Genomic DNA, 12,500 nt, shown 5'->3' on the forward strand with positions numbered 1-12,500 from the left:
AGAGCTGCAGTGGACAGTATGAAGAGCTAGAGTGGTCAGTATGAAGAGCTACAGTGGTCAGTATGAAGAGCTACAGTGGTCGTCAGGTGCTATAAAAACGCGAAAGACCTTCTCTAGTGCCAGTGTTTCGGTTTGTCTGTTCTGGGCTTCTGTAGAAACATGGCGGACTCTGAGGATGAGGCCCCGCTGTAGATACAAAGGGCTCATTCTAAGCTAATGAAAACACAATGGTTTGTAGTTACAGGTGATTATCCACTAATGAAAACATAATTATGAATACTATATTCCATTTCTGCTAATAGACCACCCTTAGTCCTACGTACTGTACCTTTAAATACAGCAGTAGCTTGTATTCTGCAAAGCCAGCCAAATGCCTGCAGTCTAATTTGGCTCCGAACTGTCTGTATGCTGAGATCCCCTACTCCATCTAATGCACCTGCTCTGACACTGCTTTCTGAACTCATTAAAGCACAGCAGCACTGGTTAGGATAGTCTGAATTCGCTTGGCCCATGAACACTCACTCACTGGCACCTGAACACACACACAGAGCTGTTTTGAGCAGCACCAACTATAGTGAAAGACTGTCAGAAGCTGATATTTTTAAGTCATAGAAATGAATAGCAAGAAAAGAAACTAAATATTACATGCAAACCTATACGAGCTCCTTGGGCATACTGAGAAAACAACTATGTAGGCAGTAAATAAAAGAAACGGAGCACCACCCTCATGTCCAACTCATCCTTTAACCCGCCAATTGTTTTAGTTTTAGAGCCAGCTTGGTCGTGTGGCCAGCAGACAGCTGCCCTTGCCTCTTCCCCTCAGCGGCAGGGGTGGGAAACAGTGTCTGGCTTTGGCCGCTCCACAAGGCTACTGCCGCGGTAGCACCTGCTCTCTGCAGCAGAAGCACACCGACATTACACCCGAGGTGACCGTGTTCCACAAACAAGTCGGAAAACAAATGCAATACCAATTGTTTTTATTAGCTATTGTTACCAGATGTTAGCAATACCAGTTGATAACAACGCATTACATGGTATTGGTATTTTGCGCATACAAACACTGTAGCAACATGTTCACAAATAGAAGTTGTTCAGTACTGTGTGTACGACTGACGTAAAGAGACAGATAAGACAGAAGTGCTAATAAAGTTGGTGGGCGGAAGCAGCCGTCTTGGATTCTGAAATCGCGGTTGGTGAAGTTCGTCCGAGTTTCCGATAATTCTGACTTTAGGGGGCGTTCCTGTTGAAATGTACGACTAGGAACCGGGAAATTCGACTGTATTCGAAATTATAACTGGATCGCTTCCATACACACAGATACATACATACAAAGTACGTGTACCTGTAGCTTACTCAACTATTATCGTTGGGCTAATACACAACATGTGTAAAAGCTGTAGGTATAGGTGGAAATGTAAATTGACTGGCTGCCCTTTCTCTACCATTCTTGTGCGACTTTAACCCGCAAGCTTTTCTAGCAATCTGTCTGAAAGCCTTGTGGAAGACTCCAGTCTGGCGCAATGAGTGCATGAGCAGAGTGCGCGCAGGTAGGTAGGTAGGCCATCCGATCATTTCATCCGGTAGGAATGAAAATAATTGGACAAGCGTTTACAGCCCTGTCTCTGACACGATGACAGATTTTTTTTTTTTTATTGTCAGAGCATTTAATGTATACATTGCTATCAGGATGTAAAGAGGATTTCATGTTAAACTGCACGTTCTCACCTCAGTCTGTGATGGTGGGTTTTCTAATATTAACGTTCAGTATGATAACCACTAGAAAGAATATAAGTAGCTTGTAGTAGTTTGCAATATTGGCAAATTATTTAATGGCTGGTTCTTAGACATTGAATTGAAACAAATTCTCGTTGTACTGAGGGTTGGCTGGTGTGGATGCAGTGCCTTCTGCTGTTCGTTTCATGTACTGCACACTGAGATGAAACGTCATAGCATTTAGTTGTATCGCATAATACAATTCCGTTGCATTCATAGCATTATTGAGGTTCAAATTCAGTATTGAACCCTTCATTGTGCTACATGGTAAGGTAGATTAGATGGATGATGTGATAGGAGTCCTAATATTTATATCACACACACAAATGACAGTAATTGTTATGAAATATCTGTTTCCTCACTGTAGCAAGGGGAAACCGAATGCACTGTAGACACAATGTCTCTCTCTTTCTCTCTATCTCTCTCTCTCTCACACACACACACACACACACACACACACTTACACACAGATGCGAAACACACGCACAAACACATAAACACACACATAATATAGGTGGAAACTTGCGTCTGTTCGGGAATCAAAAAGAGACCAGACCAGAACTTTGGTTGTTTTGTTTGAAATCTGTAACATTATTTTAATGAGTTTTTCAATAAAATGTAGTCACAATACATCTTCTAAAATAAAAAAAGAACAAAAGAGGAAATAAAATAAAAATAAAATAATATATTTAAAAAAAAAAATCATAACATGGCACCCAAACTGTTCCAAGAATCCAGTCACACGAGGCACTTTTTCCTTTGTCTTTTGTCCATTTCAGCATGATAAATCATCATTCCTTGTCATCACAATGACCTGATCACACTACTCTCCCAAAGAGGGATGTGTGCAGAGAGTTTGGTACCGTTTGCTGTCCGCACAGGGCCATGCAGATGAGTTGAAAATAATTTCACTTTCCTTCCGGCGGGATCCAGCTTGGCATCTGGCCGTTGTATGCGCTGTAAAAAAATAATAATAAAAGGACCTTCCTACAGCACTCAGCTCAGAATACATCCCTCGTCCAGGATTTCTTTGAAAAAACAGACAAACAAACAAACAAAAAAAACACATTTCAAGTACACAGAAAGATATTTACATTTTTGCTTTTGTTTACACGACAAGTTGTAACAAGCAACAATGCGTTAGTCAGCATACCCAGAAAGCGCATACATTCTTCATGAAGGTAACCATAGGAAGAATTTGAGCATTGTTTCAGAAGAGAAAAGAGGCTCCACTTTCTGATAGAATAACAGCTTTTCTCAAAAAAAAGTTAAAGAAAAAATCTTCAGTAATAATCTCATGCTCAATCACTTCTTTCAGATCTTGTCAGTCCATGGCTTTCATGTGTTACATGTGTGTGTGTGTGTGTGTGTGTGTCTGTGTATGCCCTCCCAATCAGTGCACACACTCACACACACCAACACTGCCTTTCCATATTACTGGGGTTGTAGTGAAGGGGAGAGGTTCTCTTCTCATGTCTGTTCCAGTATGAGAACATTCCAGGCAAGGATACACACAAACACAGAATAATCCAGTTACTTTCCTCACGATCCTATACACATATAGATGTATATACAGTTTTATATCATATTTATATAGTCATATATACTTTATAAAAAATCTATTGTGCAGTAACTTTAGCTTATCTACATATGTAACTGTACATGGTTTTGCTCATTCTCAAACATACTATGGTACACACACATACATACATACATACATACATACATACATACATACATACATAGACCCATGTCACAGCACACCCATGTAGATACATACACACATACATACATGCACACACACACCCATGTCACAGCACACCCATGTAGAAGCGTGAGCGCACCACCTGCGCCCCAGAGAGTTTGTGTGGGTGGGCGTCACCTCCTACGCACAGTCCTGCTTTGTTCTTGGCCTGTGGTCCCCCGCCGTTCACCTGCTCTCCCCCCGGGGGGGTGGCGCTCCACCCCCGTCTCCTCCCGGCTTCTGGTCCGCGGCGAGGGCCACGGTCGTCTGGGGCTCCGGGCCTCCACGGACGTCCCTCTCATGGGCGATCCAGCGGTGGATGGAGAAGTCCTGCTGCGAGCCGCACTTGGGCCGGAGGTGGTCGACGGCCGTCAGCTCGTCGGCGCCCTGGGCCACGCCACCCTGCTCACTCCAGTCGTGCATGGCCTGCAGCTGGCTGAAGTCGCGCTGGCCGCCCAGGGTGTGGCGCCGGCGGAGGCCCCGGTTGCGGCGGCTGGACCGGCGCGGGGCGTCCGGAGAGTGGCTGCGCTGCTGCGAGGAGGCGGCGGCGCCCAGGACGTCGTCGGCCGACCCGCGCACTCGGAACTTCAGCCGTTCGGTAAAGCGGACTCGCCAGTTGGGCTCAGAGGCGCTGGGGTTGGCTGAAGAGGAAGAGGAGGAGGAGGAAGGGGTGGTGTTGGTGGCTGTGTTGGTGGTGGTGGTGGCGGTGGTGGCAGCGTTGCGCTCAGAGTCACTGCGGGACGTGGAGCTCAGACTGCCGGTCGAGCGGCCCTTCTTCATCACCTCCAGCATGCGCGACAGCCGTTTCCCTGACGATGACGTCAAGGACGAGGCCTTGGCCCCTCCTCCTGCTACACCAGTGCCTGCTCCTCCTGCTCCTCCTCCGATGGCCCCCACCCCGTCCACCGACGAATCGCTGTCCGTCTTGTGCCGCAGGGACCGCCTCCGGGCGAGCGTGTCGCACTCGATCAGCCTATGGGAGGGCAGGGAAGGGCGGCTGGTGGGCGTGGCGGCGGGACAGCTGGCGGCTGATTGGGCAGGGGGAGTGCTGACCTCAGGGGTGGAGAGCGCCGCTCCTGTGGTTGCCGCCGGCGACGGTCCGGAACTGGGGAAGACGGGGAAGTCGCTGTCGCTGTCCGTCTCGGCGGGGCGCCCCTCGCTAATGAGCTCGCTGCGCTCGTCGTCGGCCTCCTCGCCACCACGGCTGCCGCTCACCGACCCCACTTCGGGGCTCAGCAGGCTGGACTCCACGCCTGTCAGGAAGGTGTTGGAGGAGGTGGTGGAGTAGTCGGAGGTGATGGAGCTGACCTCCGCGCCGGGAGAGGCCCCGAGGGGCCCGCCTCCAGGCTCCAGCCCCGCCGAGGAGAGCCAGCGGCGGGGCCGGCCACGGGGCACAGATGCCCCCGAGCTCATGGTGCCCAGGTCGGATGTGGGCTCGTCCAGCAGGGACGAGGATGGGCCGTCGGACAGCGACGACTTGGGGAGCACCAGTGCCACTGGCGTGCGGAGGATCGGGGAGGGAGACGGAGATGGAGAGGGGCACGGCGAGGGGGCAGAGATCGTCCGCTTGTCCCGCAGGAAGAACGAGTTCCGGTGCTCCTTGCGGCTCTTGGGCGTGTCGGCAGCCGCCACTGTGGCTTTCCCGTTCTCCCTCTTCTCCTTTCCCCCTGCAGGGGGGCTCTTGGGCTGGGGGGCCGGGACCCCGTCGTGGGGCAGCACGGGGTCCTGGAGGGTGAAGACAGAGTCCAGGTCGTCGTCGGAGCTGCTAGGCTGCTGCTTGTCCTTGTGCTTCTTTCGTTTGCGGTTGGCCGCAGCAAAAATGGAGGAGACCAGCAGCTCGCGGCTGCATTGATCCTTCCCGTAAGCCCAGGAGTTCTGCTGCAGACAGACAGGGAGACACAGACAGATAGACAGGTAGAGAAACAGACAGATAGACAGGTAGAGAAACAGACAGATAGACAGGTAGAGAAACAGACAGAGAGACAGGGAGAGAAACAGACAGATAGACAGGGAGAGAAACAGACAGATAGACAGGTAGAGAAACAGACAGACAGACAGACCGACAGAGAAACAGACAGATAGACAGGAAGAGAGAGAAATGGAGAGAATACAGGCATGAGGGAATGACAGAGAAGAGAAAAATGTGGATTTTAAGAACAAGAGAGAGGACGAGAAAGACAAGAAGACATAGTCATTAACAAGAGAAACTACACAAAAGAGAAAGATAGCTATTCACAAGCCACCAGTCTGTGCTGCAACATCACACAGAGTCTCTAAATGAAAGACATCCTAAAGCACTCTTCAGATCCTTCTTTACAGTACTGTATGTAGAAAGGATGTGGAAGGAAAGCAAACTAATTCAAATGCTCCGGAAGCTTCTATTGGACTATGCATAGCAAGCATTATCTCTCTTTTTATATTCTAACGTTTCAATATACATTGGAACGATTGGTGGGCTGTTTCATAATCAGTAAACTGAGATGGTACTGGAAAATGACGGGATTACTGTATAATATATAATATAAAGCAGACACAATTTGGGGACACAATTTTTCAATGCAAATGGGAACAATTTCAAATAAACTTAAATATAAAATAAAATCTGCACAAATCTATGTTCAGTGATCCTTAGTACACTACAGACCTCCGCCCCCCACGCCACACACACACACACACACACCTTTCAGCTCCCATTCACTTTCAGACAAAATATGGGATTACAAAGACAAACTCATCAGACAATTCCCAATAAAGCAAGTCTACTGCATGACAACTGCTTATGGGGGTGGCAGTAATGGCAGCATCAGCAGCAGAAGCATTCTTTAGCAACACCGCATGATTGGAATGCACTGTTCACATTCACAGCCAATGAAACAGCTGGATGAGAGAGCGCACTGCAGACAGTGAAGCACGACCTCTCTGCCACAAGCCAAACGCAACCAGTGACAGGCATGGAAATGACACATCAAAAAATCTTCAAAGCTTTTAGGGATTTGGGATTTACAGATGCATCAGCAACTGCATGTGTCCTTTTTTTGCTTTAGGTCTCTGACTTTCAACTTGTGTCTTATGTTATTAAGCACAACCCTGAGGGGGAAGCGTGAGTGAGCCTTGGCTGCTGAAGGAGCTGAGCTGGACCTACCTTAGCCCCGGCCAGCAAGCCAGAGAGGAGAGGAGAGGAGGAAGGAGGAGAGGAGAGGAGGGGGGAGTAGGGCTGCAGAAACTCACCTTGGATTTAGCGGAGTCGCTAGTGGGTGAATCTGCAAGGGGAGAGAAGAGACAACATGTCAGATTATCTGTTCAAAGGCTGAGAAGAGATCAACAGAGACAACTGATGTGAAGAGAGAGAGAGAGAGAGAGAGAGGGAGGTGGGGGGGGGGTACAGAGAGTGAAAGAGAGGGATTGAGAGAGAACCACAGGAAATGTCAGACCCAGCCAATCACCATGAAGAGACATACAACAGGTGAATGAACAGGAAGTGAAAAGCAGAGAAAGAGAGAGAGAGAGATGGAGGGAGAGGACAGGACGGGTAAACATCACAACAACGGCAAGACAGACGAGAGCAAGACGAGCTCATGCAGATGTGATGGTGCACGTGTGGTGACTTCTGTGTTACACTCAGATCCGACAGCAGGGGGTGCTCTTTTCCCAGCAAAAAAAATGTAAATCATCAACTCTGGCCAATCATCATCACCTGAGTGGAATGAATGTCTAACCCAGGTAGAGGTTCTCTTGAGGATGCTGAGTGCAACTTTTGGTGATGAGGAGACAAGAGACGGCAGGCGGATGAACGAACGAATGAACATCACAGAACAATGACGGGGGGGGGGTGAGGATGATGAGGGTGAGAGGACGGGCCGTGAGGCAGGCCTGTTTCTTCTCTTCCACAGGGTCTGAGATGAAGCAGTGGAGTGGGGGATGTTTTAGGTCATCATCATGATACTATCATGGCCATGTCCATGTTTAATGTCCAATGATAACGGTAGCTGTCATTGCAATGAAGCTGGTTATGTTGATTCAATGACAGGACATATTTATTGTTATTTTGAAGTTGACATAGACTAATGAAAACTGAAACACTGGACGTCCACGTGACCTCAACGTGAGGAAGAGAAATGTGAAGAGTGTGTGAGGGTGAGTGTGTGTGTGTGTGTGAGGGTGAGGCCTGAATGAACGGAGATGAGAGACAAAGTCGTGATTGAGTGCTGACGAGAGACGTGGTCATGGAACGAACCAAGGCCAGACATGACAGGGGGGGTCAAAGAGGGGCTAGCTAAGAGCTGAAGACAAACAGCTACAGGAGAGAAGAGAAATGCCAGTGAGGACGACAGAAGGAGTCAAACTCGGGACAAACCCGCCCACTGCAGCTGTTTCTGAGGTCTCCAAAGACTACTATTTTAGCGTGTATTTTTTGGCATTTTTGTGTTTTCTTTAGACAAACAAAGCCAAGCCCCCCTACAAACACCCCTTTTTTAAAAAGTGAGATTGATGGTGAAGTCTGCGAGCGCCAGACCATGAGGTGGTGGTTTTTGGAGAGTTTGTGTTGTGTTGTGTTGTTTTGTCATTTGTTTGTTTGTTTGTTTGTTTGTTGAAGACCATACCATGCTATCTCTCCTCTGGGGCGGGCGGCTTCAGAGAGGGAAGCAGAGACATTGGAGAGTCTTTCAGACAGTAGCACTGCTCTGGCAGGCACAGACAAGGCAAGAAACACAACGCACACCAGACACACCCGCACAGACACGCACGCCTCGCTCAGTACCCACGTGACCGCTCCGCTCTCTCGGTGGCTGTGCCTGTCCTCCTCTCTCCTCTCGTCTGGCTTTCAGTGCACTAGATTTCGCATGATTCATTTTATTTTCTCTCTCTCTCTCTCTCTCTTGCTCGCTCTCTCTCTTTCTCACTTCCTGGCTGGCTGGCTGGCTGTAGCCCTCTTCAGAGGACGGGTGGGTTGCGGCACACCAGGCAGCTACAGTGGGGACAGCAGTCTTCCTTCTTCCGACAGTTCCAGCTGTCCATCACTGACACTATAGAGTCCATCAGTGACATCATGGTGTGGTAGACTCCTCCCACTTGTCCTGTGTCAAGATCAGTATGTGTGAGTTCTGGGAACGCCACTAGGAGACGCGACAGAGGGACGCTAGAGACAGAAGGATCAGAGGGTTGGCTTGATGGGGGAGCTTTTGTGTGGTGGTTGTTGCTGCTGTTGTTGTTGTTTTTGTTGTTGTTTGTGCTTGGTTGGAATAAGATAACATGCTCTGTTAGTGGCAACAGGAGAGTTGACCAAAATTAGACTGACAAGACTGACTGACAGACAGACCAACGGCACAGCAAATGTTGAGAATGGAAAAGAGAAACATTTGAGCCAACGAAAAGAGATAGCCAGAGAACTAGAAATAGATAGAGAGAAAGATTGAAAAAAAGAAAATGACCACTGAGAACTTAGGATATAAAAAGCCAGAGAAGATGGGAAACAATCAAAACAAAACCAAAGAACTCTCCCAAACCAAGCAAACTAGTTCCAAATCAAGAGCCAAAGAGAGTCAAAGTGTGTTCTTGCAAAAAATTCTTTGCACGAAAAAAAAAAAAAGCAAATCCGACATAAGCTTACAGTACGACACGACCATAGCCACAGCACGTTCTACTGAACTCATGGTGAAGCAGCATGGTGGACAAATAGCAGCTTTAAGAAGGCATCGTCTACTCACATTCCCCTGTGTGGCCAAGCCTCCCAACAGTCATCCACTAACCTTAGCCCAAAGCCCGTTTCCCAAGGTGAGAGAAAGACAGGGGGGGAGGGGGCGCGGACTCGGCCCCAGAGAGAGGCTCAGGTCTTGGGCACACGTTACCTGAGACGTCCCCGGGAGAGGGGCCCGTCCTGCCGATGTTGGTCAGCAGGTGGTTGATGTTGGGCACGGGCTGGGATTCCACGGCGTTCTCCTGCCGTACCGCCGTCTAAGAGAGAGAGAGAGGGAGAGAAGGGGAGGGTGATTAAAGGAGGAGTGAGGGATTGACTGCATCACAGAGAATGATAGGGAGGGAGGAAGTACCCAAAAATAGGTACAGAGTAACACAGGGCGAGCTAAACTCAGTGCTATTGTGGAGCAAAGAGGATGGCTAAAGAGCAGAGACGGAGAAGATGAAAGACAGCATGTTGTCAGACACGAGAGAGTGAATACATTTGAGTCGCAGAATCAGCAGTGGGGAGGAAGAAAGAAGCAAAGAGTAACGAGAAACAAAGATGCTAGCAGAGTGAAGTAGGCACGAGAGCACTGGGACAGTGAGTGAGGGGTGTGTGTGTGTGTGTGTGTGTGTGTGTGTGTGTGTGTGTTGGTGAGCGTGAGGAAGGATAGAGCCTCATTAGGGGGCAATGGTGCCAGTACCCACCACAGGTTCCTCCGTGCAGCCATCGGTGAAGAACCAGTCGTACTGTGGAAAAAAAACAACAAAGAACAACTGTGTCACTCCCCACACACCAGAGCTCCAGAGACGCCAGCAAACACACTGCAGTTTGATCCTCAGTACGTCTCAGTATGTCCCAAGCCATGGAGACACTGTTCTCTCAAAGCACAGCCCTGAGCCAGGGGCCACGCCACACTGAGCTTCTGGGATAGCACAGAGCAGCTGTCAACATCTCTTATTAATTCATTTATGTCAGGAGTTTGTGTGTATGTGTGTGCGTGTGAGAGAGGGAGAGAGACTGACTGTGTGTGTGTGCATGTGCGTGTGTGTGAGAGAGAGAGAGACTGTGTGTGTGTGTGTGTGTGTGCATGTGCGTGTGTGAGAGAGAGTGAGAGAGAGAGAGAGAGCGAGAGAGATAGACTGCGTGTGTATGCATGTGCGTGTGTGAGAGTGAGAGAGCGAGAGAGAGAGAGAGACTGTGGGTGTGTGCGTGTGTGTGGGTGTGGGTGCGTGTGTGTGTGGCTGCGTCGCATTTGTTTGTATGTGTTTCTACGGTGGCCTTAGGGCTGGATTAGGGCTTGCTTGGTGTGTGGGGAGGGACAGTGTTTACGTGTTTAAGTATGTGTATGTATTGTGTGTTTGTGAGGTGGTCTCACGAGTTGGATGAGGGTCTCCACCATCTTGTACTGGTCTGGCATGTGCGTGTGTGTGTGAGAGAGAGAGACTGTGTGTGTGTGTGTGTGTGTGTGTGTGTGTGTGTGTGTGTGTGTTTGTGAGTGCCAGCGGTGGTCTCACGTGTTGGATGAGGGTCCACAATCTTGTACTGGTCTGGCATGTGCGTGTGTGTGTGAGAGAGAGAGACTGTGTGTGTGTGTGTGTGTGTGTGTTTGTGAGTGCCAGAGGTGGTCTCACGTGTTGGATGAGGGTCCACAATCTTGTACTGGTCAGGCATGTGCGTGTGTGTGAGAGAGAGAGAGACTGTGTGTGTGTGTGTGTGTGTGTGTGTGTGTGTGTGTGTGTGTGTGTGTGTGTGTGTGAGAGAGAGAGAGACTGTGTGTGTGTGTGTGTTTGTGTGTGCCAGCGGTGGTCTCACGTGTTGGATGAGGGTCTCCACGATCTTGTACTGGTCAGGCATGTGCGTGTGTGTGTGAGAGAGACAGACTGTGTGTGTGTGTGTGTGTGTGTGTGTGTGTGTGTGTGTGAGAGAGAGACTGTGTGTGTGTGTGTTTGTGTGTGTGTGTGTGTGTGTGAGAGAGAGAGAGAGAGACTGTGAGTGTGTGTGTGTGTTTGTGAGTGCAAGCGGTGGTCTCACGTGTTGGATGAGGGTCTCCACGATCTTGTACTGGTCTGGCATGTGCGTGACCATGTGCGTCATGTTGTCGTCTGACGTGCGGACCAGAGTCGGCCCGAACACGATGGCCAGGTTACGGGGCTCCATCTGGACGGGACAGACCCACAGAACCACTATGAGAACTCACACCCCCACACTGTATGGCCACATGGGAAACACATGGCCAGAGAATGGACACTAAATAGGTGGGGATTTCTATATAAGAAATAATTGAATGAAAACATCTGATCTCATTTAAAGCGTTTAGATCTGCGTGGGCACCCACCTTGTTCTTCTCAGAGTTGTCAGCCACGGCCTTTAGGTGAGCAGAGAGGAACTTGAGGGTCTCGTAGTGGTGATCGGGCAGCTCGTGCAGCTAAGAACAGAGAACAGCGTTTCCGTTAAACATGCCTCTTCTTGGACAAAAACTAAAAAGCCTGTGACTGACCAAAACTGATCTTAGAACAGTCAAATCTCGGAAAAGCTCTATGCCAGTGGAACCCACCATTCTCTTCAGCACTTTTAGCCTCTCCGTCGGGTCCTCAATTCGATTGGCATCAATGAAGTCAGCGTACTTTTCTAGAGAGGTCAGACAGAGGAAAAGACAGAGATGAAGGGAAAAGGAACAGTCCGGTGAAAATCAGTTTATCATGCAGTGTGATTTCAGTGTGTTTCCACTAGATGGATGGCCACAGCATTTAATAACACTACTGTCAACATGGTCATACATCACACACACACACACACACACACACCTCAGTAAGTTGTTTGGCACCTCAAATACAATAGCTGTGTCATCCATCAGGAGTCTTACCATTTGTGAAGAGAGGCTCAGGAAGTTTCCGGAAGAATGACTTGAGTAAACTGCTGATCACGTTAAGATCTCTCCATTTCTGCCAAATCCAAAAAGGGAGAGATGACACGACTGACAGGCAGAAGATGAGCTGACTGTAAATGTGGTGTACGAATGAGACAATAATGAAAGAGTACAAGAGAAGAAAGACGCAACAGTGAGACAAACACAGCACAAACACAGCAGGGACAACCAGAGACTCGCTCTCACAGAGAAGAGAGAGAGAGAGAGAGAGAGAGAGAGAGGGTCATGCCAGTAAAGTTGGTTGGAATTTGTAAAATAAGTCTGTGATAGAGTGGAGGGTGGAGAAAGAAAGAAAGGAATGAGAGCGAGACAGAAGAGGAGAGAAGAGAAAAAAGTAATGAGAGAGAGTGAGAGAAGAGAAGAGAAGAGAAGAGGAG

At 48.8% G+C, this 12,500-nt stretch overlaps 1 protein-coding gene across 1 annotated transcript in view; it reads right to left on the reverse strand.

Annotated features, from left to right (window-relative positions):
- Positions 1 to 1,638: 1,638 nt before the first annotated feature.
- Positions 1,639 to 12,500, reverse strand: part of LOC105889227 (rho GTPase-activating protein 21) — a 103,219-nt gene continuing 92,357 nt past the window's right edge. Inside the window, 9 exon segments of the mRNA XM_012815027.3 lie at positions 1,639 to 3,721; positions 3,724 to 5,395; positions 6,746 to 6,777; positions 9,364 to 9,469; positions 9,902 to 9,943; positions 11,229 to 11,354; positions 11,533 to 11,622; positions 11,752 to 11,825; positions 12,061 to 12,139. Coding sequence (XP_012670481.2) covers positions 3,585 to 3,721; positions 3,724 to 5,395; positions 6,746 to 6,777; positions 9,364 to 9,469; positions 9,902 to 9,943; positions 11,229 to 11,354; positions 11,533 to 11,622; positions 11,752 to 11,825; positions 12,061 to 12,139 — 2,358 coding nt within the window. The 3' untranslated portion in view covers positions 1,639 to 3,584.

Source organism: Clupea harengus, chromosome 17 (assembly GCF_900700415.2).
Source record: "Clupea harengus chromosome 17, Ch_v2.0.2, whole genome shotgun sequence".
Classification (NCBI taxonomy): Eukaryota; Metazoa; Chordata; class Actinopteri; order Clupeiformes; family Clupeidae; genus Clupea; species Clupea harengus.